General features: G+C 43.9%; 2 protein-coding genes across 13 annotated transcripts in view; one reads left to right on the forward strand and one right to left on the reverse strand.

Annotated features, from left to right (window-relative positions):
• MCF2L2 (MCF.2 cell line derived transforming sequence-like 2) overlaps positions 1-19,405 on the reverse strand; it is a 156,303-nt gene that overhangs the window by 55,110 nt on the left and 81,788 nt on the right. The gene's annotated exons all lie outside the window — the stretch shown is intronic.
• Positions 885-19,230, forward strand: B3GNT5 (UDP-GlcNAc:betaGal beta-1,3-N-acetylglucosaminyltransferase 5). 2 transcript variants are annotated; one of them, XM_068200412.1, is made up of 2 exons: positions 885-1,014; positions 16,650-19,230. In XM_068200412.1, the coding sequence occupies exon 2, from the start codon at positions 16,996-16,998 to the stop codon at positions 18,130-18,132; it is 1,137 nt and encodes a 378-aa protein (XP_068056513.1). In that variant the 5' UTR covers positions 885-1,014; positions 16,650-16,995; the 3' UTR covers positions 18,133-19,230. The 2 variants fall into 2 exon arrangements, with proteins under 2 accessions (XP_068056513.1, XP_068056514.1); XM_068200413.1 differs by lacking the exon at positions 885-1,014 and adding an exon at positions 16,159-16,173.

A 19,405-nucleotide genomic window follows, 5' to 3' on the forward strand; every position in this document is an offset into this window, starting at 1 on the left:
GTGTGTGAAAAGAAAACAATTCCTTGCCTCACAAAGATGTTGTCAGATTTATGGTTGCAAAGTGACAAACAGACCCTAATTGTCATGATATGCAATAGTTAAAATTCTATGAAGTCAATGATGAGGTCAGGAATGATTCAGATCAATCACAGTCATGTGAAAGAATTGGAGATACACTATGGGTTTGTGTTTGATATTTACAGACAGTGAGAATTCTATGATTCTGTGAGTCTATAAAATTACACAAGGCACAGCATTGTAGTGGTTTTCCAAGTGAATTTGAATGCCATTTTAATCACAGTTTTTCTCTTCACAAAAGTTTGGCAAAAGTGTATTCAATGAAGGCGCGTTCACAGCATTTTCTTTGGTTTGTTTTTTAAATACTTCTGTCTCAGTCCTACTGCCCATGGACACTGACTTACTATTGATGTTCTTCAATGAATCAGGCATTCCCCTCAGGCTGGTGTAAAGAAGTCACCAAGATTTGTGAGGAAGGTGGAAGAGGAAAAGAAACCCTAAATCGTGCTCTTCTTTACTCCTCTGAAGATTCCCAAAAGCAAAGTGAGACAGACAAGTTTCACTGTGACCTACAAACTAACGTCCCAGCAATAAGATGTTACTTGGCACCTCGGAGACTTAGAGGACCAATTAGCTAAACTTTTATGGCGTCCCCTAAGAAATTTTTAAGATCTAAGTACTTTAGAACTTTTAGCACATCACTTTTCGCGCTGCGAGCGTCAGCGCATGACAGAGTTTTCCCACGTCGCACCCTGCAGTCTCGCCCTGCCCAGCCGCTCGGGAGCAGCGCCGCGGGCGGGCAGGGTGTTTGCGAGCAGCCTGGACGGCCGAGCCGACGAGGGAGCCCGGGCCGGGCGCGGGGAGCCGGCGCAGGGGGCGGAGCCGGTGGCTCCCGGGCCGCCGGAGCCCATCTGCTGCCGGGGAGCGCCGTGTCCTGGCCCGTCCCTGCTGCCCGAGGAAGCCAGCGGAGGAGAAAGCAGCTCTCCGGCCAGTTTGGTAGGTGAGCTGCGGGGATCTCTGCTGGGTGTCCGTCGTCCCGCTGCCCCTCGCGCTTTCTGAAGTAAGAGCGGCCGGGCTGTTCGCCCCTCTGATGGCTAAAGCGAGTGCCGGGTAACTAAAAGTAGTGAAAATATTCCGGTTTTCTAAATGCTATTTCTTCTCTTCTCTGCCTGGCTTCAGGGATTGTAAGAGATGATCTGTTCAGGGGAGGAGGGTGTCTCACTTCTCCGCGTTTCAGGAATTGCGGTTCCCTGCTTTGGACAAACGAGTTTTCCAATTGCTTTGTTCCCGAGGTTTCGGTGCAGACCGCTTCCATTATCGCCGTACGCTCTTGCCCCTTTCCCGTCCTAAAGAAGGGTCTTGTTGGGGTTTGGGATTTCAAATTCCTGTGATAAACGAGACCCAAACTTCAGTGTAGTTTTGATGCCTGTTCTGTGTAACCTTTTAGCAGATTCCCTCCAAACCTCTGATTGTCTGGTAGTCGATTATGTTTTAGGAAGAAAAAAAAAAAAAAAAAAAAAAAAAGCCAGAAAATTATCAGCCTTTTTGTGGTTCTTTCAGGGTCTTTCTCATGCCCTGAGCCTTGGAGGGAAAACTCGCGGCCACTCGAGCATTGCGGTGAAACAACCCATTCAAAGACGCGCCGTTTCCTCCCGCCCCTTGTTCCAGCAGCCCCTCCCGGCTTCCTATTCCTCCAAACAATTTTTTTTTCTACAGGAAAAGTGTGGTATTTTTTTTTTTCTTCCTCCACTGTTCCCACACAAGAAACTCGCCGATCCGGCTGGGAGTTTCTCCGCGCAGCCCTGCGTTGCAACACGGGGACGCGCCCCCGAGAGCGCCGGGGCTGCTGCCCGCCTGCTGAGCGCGGAACGTGGGCACGGAGCTGCCGCCGCCCCGAGCAGTTTTTGGGCACCCCGTAGGAAAAATCGGCAGGATAAATCACATTAGGGAAAAGAAGGAGAGTGAACGCTTTCAAAAGGCCGTTTGCGCGAAGCAAAGCTTGAAAAAAAAAGTATCTTTTTTTTTTTTTTTTTTTTTTTTTGTCTGTGCTCTTGGCCAGGCTGCGGAGCTCCCGAGGGGGGAGGCTGGCGGCGGGGGGTGTGCAGGGACGGGCCCGCCGGCTCCCGCCTTTGTTCCCCCGAAAGGGCGCCCGCAGCCGCATGGCTGGAAGCTGTTCCCTGCCCGCCGCCCCTCCCAGGCCGCTCCCGGGCTCCGCGGGTGCTCCGGAGGACAGGGATGGGGGAAGGCGCGGTGGCGGGCAGGATCACCATCGGTTTGGGGCCGCGGGGCTGCCGGGAGAAGGCAACAGCCACGGGGGAAAGCCCCTGGGGGCGGTGGGGTGTCCTCCAGCCCGCGACTTTCCCGGTATGTTCCATTCTCCTGGGTTCCAAAGGTTTCGGGAGAGCCGGGGATGCCCTTGTTGCCGCGCCGGGAGGCGGGCGCGGGGCAAAGCCGCGGGTTCGGCCGGGCTGGGGGCGGCGGGAGCCAGGAAAGGGAGAATCGCAGCGCCTCATCCGCGCTGCGGGGAGCACAGAAATCACCTGGGCTGATTGGGAGACAGTAGCTTCGTTAACTGCTTCTGCGCAAGATCTTGGAAGTATCCGGAGCTGGGAGATGCCGGTGTGAGCAACTACATGTTGTAGTAGGAGTGCATTGTCTTGCATGTAGGAGTGCAAGACAATGATAGGAACCCCTGTAATTATCTTGGCAAGGCAGTGCGGTACTCGGTACGTGCTGCAGCATCCTCAACTCGGATACCCAGGCGCATGCCTGAGGATCTCTTAGCAGCAGTGTTAAAACTACCAGTGCAGCTGTTGAAACCTAGTTTGTACGATGCTGTCTGGTTCTCACTTCTCCTCTGTACTTGCATTTCTTCTAGCAGTTGGAAAGGCAAAAGGATGGGGTTGGAAAAGGAACTGATTATTTTTTAAAAGGAAAAATAGCTGCGTTCTAAGGGGGTTTTGTTGAATAGGGCAGGAGACAGTAAGTCACTGTTGATAACAGCTGTGGAATATTCTAGCAGTATTCCAGAAGCCTGGACTGCCACATAGAGCTGGGTGTTGCTCTGGTATTATGGAAGTTATTGGTTGTTTTCCCCAGAACTTGTTTCATACAAATCCACCATCTGTTATATACAGAAATGTAGTATCACTGTAAAAATGTGGGCTTTTTTTGCAGGTAAGGGGTTTGGAGTCTGTTTGGTTTTCTGCTTAGAAATATAATAGTATCTGCTTACTGGTTGTCTTCCACTGAGTGAAACAAAACTGTATCACTTTCTGATTTCTCTGAGATCCCATATCATTGAGAAACAAACTGGTTGCTCCTGCTGCCCCAAGCAGCAGTTGGGACAGTGTCTCTGACATCTGGCCAAACTGGAGTAGTGAGTACTGATGATAGGAATGGTAATTCACCTACAGATTAGGGAGAAGCATGTGGAAAACACTGCAAGTCATGGCTTATCGTTGGAAATGCCAGTGGCTGATGTGTTTGGTGTCACTCTGCACCATCAGTGTTACAGCATCCAGGATGTACTGAGTGTTGCCTCTGCCATGGTAATCCCTCTGCACCTGAGCAGTTGTCTAGGTAATCCTTTGCCTTGAAGATGTTGGTTACTAGAAGTACAAGAAATACTGAGGGGGTTTTGTTGTTGGGAAACCTCCCTGTGACATTGCTGTTACTGCAGTGGGTCTGGCTGGGACTTGGGACGGGCAGAAAGAGGTGGAGGGAACCACCTGATGGTTGAGCATTGCACTACTGTAATGGATTAGCATTGCATTACCGGCTCTTCCTTCCACATGGCACTTGCAGAGTTTAGTCAGACACCTTCCTTAGCTTCCTAGGATGGGCACATCTCAAGTGAGGCTATCTCATTCAACAGACCACAGTAATAACTAATCTTTAAATTCCTGTGGAAAGCAGCATGGCCCAACTCTGTCAGGTTGGCCAGAAGTGAAAGCAGGATTTTTCTCTCATAAAGGAGACATATCTTTGGATTCTTTGCAACATTTGGGAGATTGTAGTCCAGATCCTGAACTGAGATGTGTGGATTCCTGAATCTTCATAAACTGAAATAACAGTTATGGATACTAGAGGTTCCACTCTTTCATAAGTTTTCTTTGTAGGACATTTGCCCCTGGCAGCAAAGGGGAGAATGCTGTGGAAGGATCTTTGAAAGATGATACTTGACTTAAATTTTATAGTCAATGGGGAAACCAGCACCAAGCATAGAAGTAGGATGATGACATGCCTTGATTTGAGAATTTCAACATTTTAGAATAAACCTGCAGCAGTCCTGAAGCTTACTTGTTGCTTGGCCAGCTGTGTAGTCTGATCTTCAACTCAGAATTGTGGCTTGGACATGCTGTGGCTGCTACATGCCCAAATAACTCAGAAAATCTAACAGATCCCAGGGCTGCTTAAACAACCTGTAAACAGATGACCTCAGAAAAAAAGCAACTTAGTTGGCAGCACTGTTGAAGTGGGACATACATGTACACACTGCAAAGACCAAAGGCTATAGGATTTCCGGCCTTGGCTTTCTGCAAAGCAGTTTCATGAGGTCAAGGTTGACTGTCTGGTACCAACTCCAGATTTCTGAATGTAATTTAAAACTTGAATAAAAAATGGTCACTCAGAACTCCCAGGAATGCTGCCATGCTATAAAGGTTCATGATCACCCTTCACATGCAGCAGCTCAACCTCACCAACTCAGGTGAGGCAGGAAGTTTGGAATAAAGAACATCTTTTGTCAACACAGAGCACATGGTTGGAGGTGCTTTGGGACATGGCAGCAAAAGAAAGGATTTAATTGGTCCTTTGCATTTAGAGCTCAGGAAAGTTTCTTCAAATTGAACATGCTGTTGGCCTAAGACTGCTCACATTTTTTCTCCTATTGTATCCTGCATAATTTGTTTCTTCCAATCTCACTTCCACTAAGACCTGAGGAGGCTTGTCAGACAAAACAGACCTTTTGTCTTAGGGCAGAAAACTTAATTTTTCCTGTTCTTTAAACTGCTACCCATCAGTAGTAGTTTACAAACAGCGCTGCAGCCCTGTGCCCTCAGCCCTCGATTAGCTGTGTTTTTGTAAGGAATATGAAACAGACAGAGGAAGGATGAACTTTCTGCTACTTGACTTAGTTAACTAAAGGATGCTTAGTCTTTAACTTTGCACTGTGCACCACACTGTGCAAGCCATGTGTTTTACTGTTAAAACCACACAAAGGGTTTTCACACAAAGTGCTTTCTTCCTTTTAATGTTCCTGACTTTCCAGTAACATATTTATTCACTGCATTTTTAGTAGGAAGCCTTCTAGTGAGTAATAAGGGTGGCAAAGGGACCATACCTATGACTAATTGTTTACTGAGGTTCCGGCTGCAGCGAGCCGTGAGTAAAGTCCTGTGATAATTACAAATACTGGCTTTCTAGTGCATTGTTCTCCAAGTTCAACTTTCTAGAACGATCAGGCTTCTTTAGCGACATCTTTGGTTTTCCTTCTTAAGTCATGCCTTAGGTCACCCGTGCCTTGCAAGCCTCTGCTCCCATCTTAGTAGCTTCCTTCTGCAGTCCACAGACTGGTTTTCTGTGGTTCTGTCTCTCACTGAATTGCATTTGTAGTTTCTACTTAACTCCGTTCCACTAAACTGTCCTCCCAGCAGTTCCTAAACTGGTGCTGTGTGTATGCAAGTGCTGTAGGTAGTTTGTTACATTCTTGGGCTTATATTAATCTTGCAAAGAAGTGTGTATGTGTATATATACACATATATAAAACAGACATGTATTTTTATATATGTAAAAATATTATTTTACTGATTCTTGGTGTTATTGACCAGTGTGACCTACTATCCCTTTCTTCTTAGCTGAGACAAGCACTTCTGGTTAAATGCAAGAACACAGGTTCCTTAATTTAATTTACAAAGACCATCACCTTGGAGAAATCTCAGTGCTTATTAAACACTTTGGGAGTGTTTAGCAGCTCCTTTGTTTGACTTTTCTTTTCTGATTTGCATCTTGAGGAACTCTTTGCTTAGCTCTCTGTTTTGTAGCTTGTTGTGGCTGCTTGTTAGCAGCTCTCAGGGAAGGCACTTGAGCCATGGTGAGCTGGAACTGCGGGATGCTGTTTTTCAGCGGCTGCAGCTCTGTGCTCCTCCAAAGTGCATGGGGTGGGGAAGGAGGGGTGCTTTACTTTGCTTTTCTGCCATGAGTCTGTGCTCGTCCTGCTCCCCATATTTAATAACAACTAAGAGCAGGCAAGCATCTCCTATTCAATCCCTGCCTTTGTTGCATTGCAGAAGAGGCTGTATAAAAGCCAAAATTCTCCTTAGTTCCCACAGAAGTAGGAGAGGACTAATGGAATTCATTCCACCCCGTTTGCAGACAGGCTTAAACAAAGCCTTACACCGCTATTATCCCAGCCAGTCTGCAGCTCCTTTGTGTATGCTGAGGTGGCTCTCGATCCACATTATCCTAAAATCTGAAATGCTTACATCTTTCTGGCTGGCTTGAGGCAATCATGGAGACCCCGAATATGCATGTAGAAACCTTCAGTACTGAATCTGTTTTTAAATTTTCAAAGAACTATCGGCTTGTGAAATATTTGACGGCCTTGAAAACTTTAAAATGTGCAAACCACACAAGAACCTTGAAACTTATGTAATCATATAAAACAATTGAAATTAAACATTTCACTGCTGAACTAATGGAAAAGGGTAGCTGGATAGATGAATCCAGATGTCATAGAAGTGCTAAATCAGTGGGGAAACATTATCCTCTCTGGTCTTTTTTGGTGGCCAGCTCATCGAGTACACTTATAATAGCAAAACTTTGCCATCTTCTATAACCCTCTCCCCTAACTGACAGCCCCTTCCCAAGAAGTGGGATCTTTTACACAAATAGAGATTGGAGAACATGAACCTTACAGGTTTGGATAGTGCTTGTTTGTTTGGATAGTGCTTGGTTACTCAAACCATCTCCCGTGCCTCCTAACATAACGTTTCTTCAGTTTCAATGCTACAGCTATTTCGGGCTATTCTTTGGTCTGTGAAAACTGGGAATTGAAGGCTGGAAGTTAGAAGAAATGGACAGTCTGATGTGTTCCTATTTCTAGATAATGATTTGCCTCAAGTTAGAATGACTCTTTAGTTGAATTTAAGGTGTTGTTTGTGTAACTTTATTTTTAAAGTAGTTAAAAATGTAAGTTCTTTAACTTCTGCTAGTATATCTTGAATGACTGGTACTTCAGGCTTTTATAGAAAATGTATGTGTGTTTAGTATATATAAACTTCACATTTACACAGCATCTGCACAGTTTTATCAAATTACTGCTGAGCTACCCCAAATGGTAATTAATCTCTTAAGAAAATAACTGCAGTACAAGTGCTAAACAAGAAATGAATGTGTGACAGGACAGGCTGATTGCTTAATTCAAATAGATGCATTTCCTATGAATGAAAGAAGACAACCCACTAGATGGGATTATGCAAGAAGCAGACCGGGGTCATTAACAGCTTTCCTCTTCCCTCAGCCTCGAGCAGAATACATCATTTCTCTTTCTGCTGAAGTGCTGCTGGTAGCTATGCACAGCAGTGAATGGGAGGGGGTGAGGATGGACAAGAGCAGACTGTTCAGGGCCAAAGAACAGTGGGCAATGACTGTCTCGTCTTAAGTGCATGTAGGTCTGTGGGTATATGGAAAGATGGAGTGGTTTGGGCAATATTTGCTCTTGGTGATCTCAAGAGGAGGCCTCTGAAGTGTTGTGGTAGTGGCAGCTCCACTGAAGTCATGGGAGGGGATGAGTCATTAGTGCCCATCCTAAAGAGGTTCTCTTCCTCATTATCATTAATCAGAAAGCTCATTTTTAATAATTAATTATATATGCACGTGCATCCTTAGATGTTGATAGAAGTATTGTTTTTCTCCACAGAGCAGCTTCCTTTCTAGGCTGATCCTATAGTTTAAATTACTAGACTTGTCTGTGTAAGCGTGTGCTTTGCTCGAAGTACAGCTTTGTGCGTGGTGGGTTCAGTGTAGCGTTGGACCTTGTGCTTGCTGGGTGTGTGCATGTGGTAGGGAAAGCATGGCCTTGAAACTGCAGACCTGGATACCTCCCTCATAACAGAACTGAAAACCAGGCTATGTTCCTGGTTGATGGAAGAGTTTTCAGTAAAAGTGGTGTCAGTTCTGACTGATGGGATCTTGGGATGGGAATGAACACTAGTGTTCTGCAACCCAGCTTCCTCAAACTCTTGTGTGTGTACTTTGCAGGTTACAAGCAAACCTGAAGATTTGTCTCCCTGGGCTCTACTTGTAGGTTTGGGAAAGGATCTGAAGCAGAAAAAAGTGATGCAGGACTTCTGTCATGCTCAGTTGTCTATAGAGCATAAATGGTGTCTGGATGGTAAGTCAGCATAAGACTTGGCTGAGTTGAAGCAACCATGCTTAAGAGAGCAGCTGAGATGATTTGGGAAGTTTTGATGGGATGATACTCTGCTATATGGACTCAAGAGTTCACCTCTGGTCTGTGCTAACTTCAGTGCAGAACAGGGAGAGTTAATCTAATAGAGCAGTAAGAAAACCCACAATACTCCCATACCCTGCAAGTTAACAAGTATATTTGACATTTTTAATACCAACACGTTTTATCATCACTGGTCTAACTGAAAGAGAAAAACACAATAATTTGGCACAAAAACACCCTACATCCTAATCTAAAACTGAACTAACAAATTCCTATTTGTCTGTCTTCCTGCCTCAGTGCCTACATTGTAGTGGCCCATGTAACATCCAAGCTCTTGCTGCAGTGTGGGACATCCATTTGGAGTTAGATGCTGAGTTAGGGTAATAGGCTACAGTATTGCCTGAGGAAGACGGATAGACTGGGAAGCAGATGAGAGAATATTTACTCTGGAATGAAAATCTTAAAACCTAGAAATGGCCATGGTACAATGGTGTTAGCCTTCGGTTTAAACAAGCCCTTCACACACTTTCTGACTCACTGCATTATTTTTAAGTATTCTTACTGGGCAAAATAAAGGTTTCTGAGAGGCTCCATAGAAAGGCAGCTTGAACTAGTCTTACGGTTAGTTGTGTCAGTCTGAAACTTGACTTCCTCTTTTAGTTTGGCAGCTAGCATGGAAAAAGTCTGCTTCAGATAGTTGTTCAGCTTGATCTTCAGGTGTGGCCTGCAGACTGGAACAGAAATCACCTTGGATTTGTGGGGAAAATAGGCAGGAAATAACATCTCTAAATCTAGCTGCAAATAAATATTTGAATGGGCTTACTCAAAACAGGCACCCGAAAAGATTACTGATTAGGTGGAGCCCTGATATTGTAGCTCTTCAACTGGAACATACTATGAAACAGGGACATTCAGTATTAATCCCTAATTAGGGAATTTCCAATTTCTTGTCTTCCAGTGTTGAGTTTTGTACTGGATCCTTAACTGTTTGATATTTCATAATTGCTTTCTCTATATGGGGAAAATGTTTTTTTTTCAGTGCTCAGCTCAAAGTGTGCCCTGTTTAATGGGATGTCCTTCTTGCAAGATTGTCTGAAATCCACTTTTGTAAAGAGGTGAATACACTAATGTGGGATAGAAAGTAGTGGAGAGAGCCCTTTGTAATGCCTCTTGTGGTCCTTGCCCGCTTTTGCAGGCGAGCTGTGTTTATAATATCCTGGGAGTAAGTGATATTATAATCACTAGAAAATTCACTATACCACTTGCACAGAAGCTTCCAGATAAGACTCCAAATACAAACAGAAATGATCTACTGTAAAATGGAGAGGGAGGTGACTTTCCAGAGGCTATAGTAATGGGGTAACATTAACAGCTGCAGTTAATGTGCTCTGCCCCTTTGCTACCTCTTTTTGCCTTGGTGCATGGGAGGAGAAAGGTGTGCCAGAGTCATATGTCTTTAAATGCTGGCAATGTGAAGTGAACTTACATAAATTCAGACTGCTCAGTGCATCGTTAGAGCTCATTGCTGCCAAAAACGATGTGGTGTGTTGTACAATAGGTGCCATTACAGCCTTTGTAGCTGAGTCTCAAGAGTTCTGACTTGTCTGTGTGGAAGTTGAGTGTTTAACTTAGTCCCTCCTCTCAGAACATGAGGACATGTGGCCTCAATCATGTCACTGACAGACAGAAACTTAAGAACATCATCCTTACTGTCAGTACGAAGAACGGGCTCTTTTCACCTAATCTGCTGCATGTAAAACAAAAACATTCATGTTGGTGCTTGTGCATTTAATGCAAATCCCTTGAAGTAAATGACTCATATTTTGGAGAGTCATTCTGGAAAATGCCATCCTTCCTTCTAGGTTGTATGAGGAAGAGTCTGCAGTGGATATGGGAGGTTAAAACAACTGAGAACTGCAGTCTCATGTAGACTGATTCCTGAAAGATGTGGTCCTCCTCTCCTGCCATCTCCATAAAGGCTGTTTTGGACAACTGATCTTGATAAAGGCAATTTAAGAAGGCAAATCTGTCCTTTCTGGCAGACGTCTCCATTTACATTGGCTTGTAGCAGCTGCGAAGTTTCAGTTCATTTTAGGGGAAATCATTCTCTCTCTTTCCACCCAATAGTGGAAAAGCAGAAGAAATCATTCTCTTTATTTCCACCCAACAGTTACAGTAAGTGCAAAACCTCTGTAGAAACTAAATCTCTATTGGCAATTAGCTGCTTCCTGGCAGTGCTAAGCATTTACAACCTGTTTCTGCTTCCAGCCCTGAAGGAATTGAACTGCTTTCCTCAATTGCCATTTAAAGCTTTGCCATCCTTTTAATTTCTCTGCCAACATTGCTCAGCACTTGCAAGTTTTAGCCATCAGTGAGAATCAGCAATTGGGCACAGATTCAAATGGCTCATTTTTCTAGGTGGTACTGTAGTTATTCTGATACAGAACTTCCCTGGACATAGTGTTGTGCTTCAATGCCCATTGTTTTAAATAAGGAGATTCCTCTTGACCAAGCAATTTCAGAATCATTTAAGGAGTCTGTGTTTTGGAAAGTGCTGGATGTTCACCTTCATGGAAAGTCAGGTGTCTGTTCAACCTGAGAAGTCCTCAACACATACACAAAGAGCGTGTAAGAATGCTGCTGTACCATCCCAGGAAACTGTACCCTGAGTAGGAGCTGCAGGCAGACTCAAGAGCTTGCAGGTGAAGCCTGCATTGGAAGTTGCAAAAGATGGGTTATATGTTCTTGAAACAAAATTTGCAAAGCTACTGTCAGTCATTGCTGCATTATGTTCCTTATTGATGCAACATCTGTGACCTGATTCTAAACTTTTCATAGATCTTTGGAGCACAGGACTATTTCTTTTTGTTAATTCCATTGCCACTGTGACCATGTTTTCCTAAAGAATACTTGTCTGCATTGGCTTCCATTTCTCAACAGTTTGGGCAGAACAAGGTGTAATAGGGGAAGTCTTTACATTTTTGAAATAATTTTCTTTGCAGGCTGCTTGTGACTTCTTTTCATCTTGTTGCTTGCAAACTGTGTAGGAAGGCAGCCTTAGCTAACCAATTACTGCATCTCTTTTTCCTAAAGTGACCTTCTGTCATTATGACAGGAAGTTCTAGAAGTGCCAGGAACTGTTCTTTATTTCGTGGCACAGCTCACATAACAGAAGACTCTGAAGATCAATATATAAGCGCTTAATTTATAAGAGGTTTTTAAAAAATGGGAAGTGAAGAAGGAGGACATAGGCTTAGGAAGAGATGACAGATAACATGACTTGTGAAGACACGCCAGCAACAGAAAAGCCATCAGAGGAACCTGGGTTACATAATCTTGTAGCTAAAGCTGTAAGCAGCAAAGTCCATTCAGGCTTTGCTCCCATTAACTTAGACACATACTTTTGTCATCTTCAATTACTCAATCATAATGAAAAGTCTTGATAAACTTGTGTTTTGACAGCTTATTTGATGTGTGAACTTGGCTAGATTTCCTTTGGACTTTGGGTGTAAACAGTACATAAATGAATACTAGAGATGGGAGAGTTCAATTTCATAGGAATTATAACTGTTTAAATTGCTTCAAACACAGCAAAAAGGGTTTTGAATTCTACTTAACAAATAAAACTCTCAAACATATCAAGATGTGTTCTTTGGACCCCATAGTCCCTTTCTAAACAGATTTTGAAAGCTTCAAGAAAATCCAACTCACTCTTTTCAGGATTGTTCCATCTTTACACTAGGCTTGACACATCTCTCTGAATTTAAATCCAGGCAGTGATAATCTTGGCCCATGCAGCTTTAACTGCAAGATATCTGCCCCTGTCACCTCTGTGGCTGGGCACATTCCTTTAGTGCTGTAGAAGTGGTGTTGCAGCTTAGAGGATCTCTCATGTCACATCTGACATCAAGATGGAGCAAGCAGGATGGAGTACAGCTGAAACACATTTCTACAATGTGACTTCTAACCTGGGCATCCACTCCAGTGTCAAACAAGCTGATATGGAGTATCAGACAGATACTATCCCGACCTTAAAGCAAAAGCCTGTCCTAGGGCTTCAAAATTTCTGTAGCACCAGAGCCTGGCAGTAGCCTTAGAATTCAAAAGACTGAAAGCTTCAGAAACTGTGTATTATATCAGGTTCTACAAAAGAAAACCCTTGAGTCCTGTTGTGCACTTAGGTTAGGCACAGCTGGACCTCAATTAGTCACTTTATGATAATTCCTTCCGGGATTCAGCATGTTGCTTTTTGGGGGTAAGGGGATGGGAGGAGCTAAATATGGATTGTTGACCAACTATATAAATTCCAGAGCTGTTGCAAACTTTGGAAGGTTAGTGTGGTAAGGATGAGAGGGCAGAGTGACTGTGAGGCTGTCCCCAAAAGCCAAGGACAGACAATACATGGACATAGAAAGCAGCAGCACTTCAGATTACTTCTGTTTGGAACTAGGTAATGTTTGAGGTCTTCAGTCTTTCTGGTAGATCTTCTGAATTTTAATCAAGAGTTGCTGATATGAAAGGGCCAGTTGCTACAAGTTGATTGTAAAAAATGGTTCTATTTAAAATAGTGTTTCCTGGTATATCCTGGCAAAGCCATTGTGAATCTGAACTTATCTTCTGTCCTAGGTGGGAAGAGTGAAAAATAACTACACGTTATGATCTTTGTCCTAAAATACATGTCGTGCTGGGATGTGGTGTATTGAAGCCCACCCTGTTTATGGTACCACATGACAAAATTTGTAGCTGGGAGTTTTGAGATTTAGGTTTTTATCAGGGTGGTTTTGGAAAAATCCCCATGTTGGACGTCTTTTGTGTAAACGTTGTCTCTTCGTGGTTCTTCCTGTGAGGGTCTGTGCCTCTGGTGTCTCATGTCTAGAGTGTCTTCATTTCTCTTTAGGATATGTCTTGTCTGTCTCTCCTTAGTTGACTTTCCAAAACTGTTCTACTTCTATCCTGAAACAAACTTCATACTGACTTTTTTCAAAAGTTAAAGTAGGTCCCTTAGGATTTGCTTTTCCATAGTGGTCACTCTACAAACTATTGAGTTTGCAAGTCAATCTATGCCAGCTCCTCTTTCACCCTAGAATATATTCCAGATGCAAAACTCAGAATAGTGAACAGTTGCTACAATGAGTCATGCTTGTGGAAGTATTGAAAGGTTAAAAAAACTCCTTTAGCAAAGACAGGATTGCTACAGGATGGCAAAAGCCTGCAGTACTTGCAACTGTGGGGGGAATACCACAGGCAGCTCTAATCTTAAATCTGCAGAAAGGAAGGCAGTTACAGGAACTGTGTATGGATCCTTGGTTCTTACAGTCTTTCTCCAATATTAGAGTGGAACTAACAGCTTTCAAGCCACAAGTAAGAAATGCAGAACAAGAGGAAAATCACTTTAGTTATGGTCAGAAAAATGACTGTCAAGCACGGTTTTATCTCTGTTCCATGGCGTTTCCTCTTGCTAGGGAGAACACATTGATGAGTTGGATTGCTTTCCTTTCCTGGAATGATGAAAATTGAATAGCAGTAAATAGCTGCTGTGGTGTCTCAGTCTGTTTTCCAGTCAAGAGAAGGACAACATGACTAAGTCCAAAGGCTGGTTCTTGTAAATGGGCTATAAAAAGTTCTGACACTCAAATAGAGTCTACTTGTGCATTTGTACCTTCAGTGCAAATCTCCCTGCCTTTTTGGAGAGATGGTTGAGTGGGTATAGACAGTCTTAAATTTCATTGTGTTGTTCATCTATAGTCACATTTTAAAGTTTTACCTGAGAGGTATTTTTCTAAGGAGGATTCTGAACAACTTTTGTCTACTAATGGTTCATCCAATTCCACTGGATTAGAACAAGGAAATGGCAGACCAGACTGTTCCAGCCCTTAGCCAGTTAATTTTATGGCTTTTTTTTTTTCCTCATAGGAAAAGTTTAAGTTCTCTTTCCAGCATCCCTGACTTCAGGAAAGGGTGCTAGGGAGCAGAAAACTGAGTCTATGCATGCCTCTTGTCCCCTGCTACCTGCTCCATATTTAAAGCTATTTCCATGATGCGTTTTGTAGCGGATTTTTTTGGCGGGTGTGTGGGTTTGTTTTGAGTGTTGTTGGTGGTTTTGTTTTTTTTCTGGAGACCGTTGTTTTTCCCTAGTGGAGAATAACTGTCATGTAGGTTAATTTCACTGCTACCTTGCAGTGACCATTTCCTTTTTTTCTGTGGTGTTGACTGTTGACTCCTTTTACCTGATGGGTTTGGCAATTGCAGACTGTTTCCTGAACTTCTTATCCAAGTGTAATCCAAAAAAGTTGTATTTGGTGATGAGTATCCTTGTGTTTACCAGGGTAAACTTTGCTCCAGGTGGTTAAATAGATTGCTTTGTGCTCCCTTTGCTTTCAGTCCTCTGTTTTAAGTTTATCATGATGGCAGTGAACAGCCTGACTACCTGGTAGTTTCAGACCCACTCCTTCAAAAGGAGCTACCAAAAGTTGGGATTTCTATAACACTCCAGCTTGTCTGCATCCCTGTGTTTCATCTGAAACAAGAGTAAGCTTTGCAATAGTGTTCTATTGTAAAGTTGCTGAGTTTATAACCCTGACGTGCATTGTTTAACTTCATGTTTCCAAAATAAAAAGGGTTTAAACTGATACTATAAAAAGCGCTGACTGACTTTTATTCACCAAACTGCCCATACAGCTTTTCTGTTATGCATTACAATCTGCAATCCTCGGGTACACCAATGCATGGTTTCCATTTTGAGCAGCTGGTCCCCTTCCTGGAGCACCACAAAATTGCCCCAGGTATTCTTATCACTGTATACTCTATTGTGTTCTCATCATGTTATTCTAGTTGCAAGACTTCAGATGGCTAAAACAGTCTCAAAATATTTGTGTTGCACATAACTTCTGACTTGAAAGTGATGGCTTGTGCTCTCTTGCTTCTGGGGTTGTTTCCATGCAACAAGTGCTTAGTTCGTGGGATGCACCTTATGGTGCTAGTCCTACACTTCTTTCTTGACAGCTAATTTTGGCTTTTTATGGAATGAACAAGTAGTTGCTACTTCAGGCTGCTCTTGTTTGTTATACAGCAGAGACAACTCTGGCTACAAGAACCAAATTTTAACGTGCAGGGCAAGAAGGCTGAACTTGGGTGGCTTTTTGTGCTTTGGATTCTTCAGTTAAACCCTGGCTGGTAGCAGAGGCAGTGGCGCTGTAAGTGTGAGCAGTGCGGTGTCGAGAGGTGTACCTGTGCCAGAGGTGCCTAACGGGAGAGTCTGTGTGTCTGTGTGTCCGTGTGTCCCGGTAACTCGGGTGCCCGAAGGGCCGGGCAGAGTCTGTGTGTCTGTGTGTCCGTGTGTCCAGGTAACTCGGGTGCCCGAAGGGCCGGGCAGAGTCCGTGTGTCCGTGTGTCCGGGTAACTCGGGTGCCCGAAGGGCCGGGCAGAGTCTGTGTGTCTGTGTGTCCGTGTGTCCCGGTAACTCGGGTGCCCGAAGGGCCGGGCAGAGTCTGTGTGTCCGTGTGTCCGTGTGTCCCGGTAACTCGGGTGCCCGAAGGCGCGGGCGGTAAGGGCCGGCGCGGGCTCGCGGCGCCTGGCGGCCGTCGGGCCCAACGGCCGCTCCCCTCAGGCCGGCGGGGACGGGCGGAGCGGCGGGGCCGGCCTGGGGCTTCGCGGCCTCCACGGTGCGGGACGAGGCGCCCCCAGGGCTGGGGGAAGGAGCGGTGCGGGCGAGGGGCTGTGCGGAGGCGGAGCGCGGCCGGGCGGGACCCCGAGCGCGGGCCCGGCGCTCACTGCCCGGGAGCAGTCGCAGGGCTCCGCCTGGCTCCGGGTCCAGCCGACTGCCGGCCCAAAGGCAATTTGTAAAGCCGGCCGTTGGCAGGGTGCGGCGCTCTCCGGGCTTAGAGGAGTTTTAAAAGATTGTCATCTGCCCGCTAACGGCAGTGGGGGTTTCTAAGAAAGAGATTTCTGTGTCACTCTCCTCTCTCACTGACCTCCCTCCACAAGCTTGCTCCGGGCTACTGACCGCCTCTGACTTGCTGCCACCTGGCTCTTTTTTTTTATTTTGAGGAGTGGGAGGGATGTGTGTCCGTGGGTGGTGATGGGCAGTGACTGAAAAGTCACCTCATTTCTGTTACCAAACCTAAAACCAAATGTATTAATAACAGCTCACTTAAACCTTTCTCCTCTCCCCCTTCAGAACTGGCAGGTGTTCATCTTCATAAAGGAAAGAAATACTAGAAGTTCCAGCTAGAACTGTAGTGTTTGCTTCAAGATGCCCCGAAGGGAAAATACTCATCTGCGAGTCTCATCTTTCAAAACTGCCTGTGTTCTTTCAATCAAAGAAAAACGTTTTTTGAGAAAGATGACTTGTGAAGTTTGTGAACAAAGCTGTCTTCACAAGGATACTGAATGAAAGACATCATGCCTTACAAGGGACACTTATCTTGAAGGGTGACACTGTGCTCTTAAACGAAAACACAGGCACTGTAAAAACACTGATAAAATATAAGGACAAAAATAAGGATTATAAAAACTGCATCAGAATGTTTGTTAGTCCCAGAAGAGTCAGAAAATGCCATTTTTTGCAGATATGTGCCACTTGCTTCATACTGTGTCTCATGATTTTTTGGGTACCGTTTGATAATCACATTGTGAGCCATATGAAGTCCTATTCCTACAGATACCTCATAAATAGCTACCATTTTGTGAATGACAGCCTCTCTATCAGCAGGGATAACCTGAACAGAGTATCAAGCTACCAGTACTTGATCAACCACAGAGAGAAATGTCAGCAGCAGGATGTCCTTCTCCTACTGTTTGTGAAGTCTTCTCCTGAAAACCGTCATCGAAGGGATGCAATTAGACAAACTTGGGGTAATGAGAAGTATGTTCGTTCTCAACTTAATGCCAACATTAAAACACTTTTTGCTTTAGGACGACCAACACACCATCTGCAGAAAACACAGCAGCAAAGAGAACTTGAGCTCGAAGACCAGAAATACCAGGATTTGATTCAGCAAGACTTCTTGGATACTTTTCACAATCTTACTCTTAAATTGCTTTTGCAGTTTAGCTGGGTGAATGCCTACTGTCCTCATGCCAGGTTCATTATGTCTGCAGATGATGACATATTTATCCATATGCCAAATCTCATCGATTATCTCCAAAGTCTCACACAAATGGGTGCTCAAGATCTCTGGATTGGTCGTGTCCATCGCGGATCCCCTCCCGTAAGAGACAAGAGCAGCAAATACTACGTTCCATATGAAATGTACCAGTGGCCCTCTTACCCTGACTACACAGCAGGAGCTGCATATGTAATATCAAATGATGTAGCAGCTAAAGTATATGAGGCTTCATTGACTCTGAATACAAGTCTTTATATAGATGATGTTTTCATGGGTCTCTGTGCCAATAAAATGGGAATTGTACCACAACATCATGTATTTTTTTCTGGGGAAGGAAAGGCTCCATATCATCCCTGCATTTATAACAAGATGATGACATCTCATGGACACGTAGATGATCTTCGCCAGCTCTGGAAGCAGGCTACAGATCCCAAAGTTAAAAAGATTACTTCAGGGATTTGGGGTAGAATGTACTGCAGACTAGTCAATATTGTGCTTCTCTGTAAACTGTACTATGTGGACACATATCCTTGTTCAGCTGCGTTTTCTTAATACTTGAATATCTGCATTGAAGATCCACTGAGCCAAGACAGAGCAACAACATTTTAGGTGTTTATCCAAAATATATGTAAACATGGAAAGAGGTAAAATTTACACGTGAATACTTGGGGTGGGCAGAGGGAGAGGAAGAAAAGATGGTCCCAGGGTCCCAGATTCTGTTCAGAGACTTATTGTAATAGCTCTCCTGTTGTACTTCAATTTTTTACATTGTAGCCTGTTTTTTTTTACACCTTTCAAGGGATGCAAGTCTGGATAAGTGAACTATGACGCACTTGACTTCTAGACTTTGAAAAGCTTGTTGAAAATATCTGTTTCTTTGAACTTGTCAGTAAGTCTTGATGGTTTTTATAAAAGCTATGTGAACTAAAGCATGTGGCAAAAAATCCCCCTCTTATACCAGAATGGAGTAGACCTTTCTAAGCATGAGGAAAGTGGAACTTCTGACTTGAATGAGGCTATCACAGTAGTTTAAGGTAGTGTAAACTCTCTACAAATATTCACCATTTCTTAGTGCTTCATACAAAGTCAGTCTGGATGTGCACAGCTGACAAATAGTTAGTGCTAGAAGTGAAGACCTGCTACAATTGTTTTGTCAAAGCTGCCTAAATCTTTGAAATAGGGAAACAGTGTCTGGATGCCCTCTAACTTGGTGGTTTTAAATAACAAAGGAACCCCCTTTAGAACCTGAAGCTATAAAAAACCAAGTACCACTTATGTGACTGGTTGGGCTAATATTTCTCTGTTTTCCGAAAACTGAATCAGTACATTTAAAAAGTCCAATCTTTAATAAGCAAATAAGTTAAATTTTCTTCTAATAATGCTTCTGTTTTCCAATATTCTAGAGGTGAAAAGCAAGCAAAAGTCCCCCGGAATGTTACTTAGAGCTAGTTAAAGACTTAAAAAAGCAAAATTTCATGCTTGTACTAACAGAGAGGGAGGATATTTTCTGTACAAACTTTGACTTCGCATTGAAGGGATAGGGAGATGGTGATTCACACAAACTCAGTACACAAATCATAATGACTAAAATATTTCTCCTGAAGTCAAAATTGTCTTTAAAATTCCAGGGTTGTTTGTGTCCACAAACCCCTGTACCTTGAATAAATCTCAACGTTACTATCACTTGCAAAGGAACAAAATGCCTGTGCTTTGTAAGCCAAGACAGAGCTAAGTGATGTGCAAACTGCAGCCCTTATGAGTTGTCCTGTGGTGCCATAAAGGTACTGCAGAGAACCCGAGTTGTAGGCTGCCCGCAGTCCTTGCA

Source organism: Anomalospiza imberbis, chromosome 10 (assembly GCF_031753505.1).
Source record: "Anomalospiza imberbis isolate Cuckoo-Finch-1a 21T00152 chromosome 10, ASM3175350v1, whole genome shotgun sequence".
NCBI lineage: Eukaryota > Metazoa > Chordata > Aves > Passeriformes > Viduidae > Anomalospiza > Anomalospiza imberbis.

Bases quoted from the DNA above. Each gene is read 5' to 3' on its own strand.
- B3GNT5 (XM_068200412.1), top strand. From the start codon at position 16,996: ATGTTTGTTAGTCCCAGAAGAGTCAGAAAATGCCATTTTTTGCAGATA.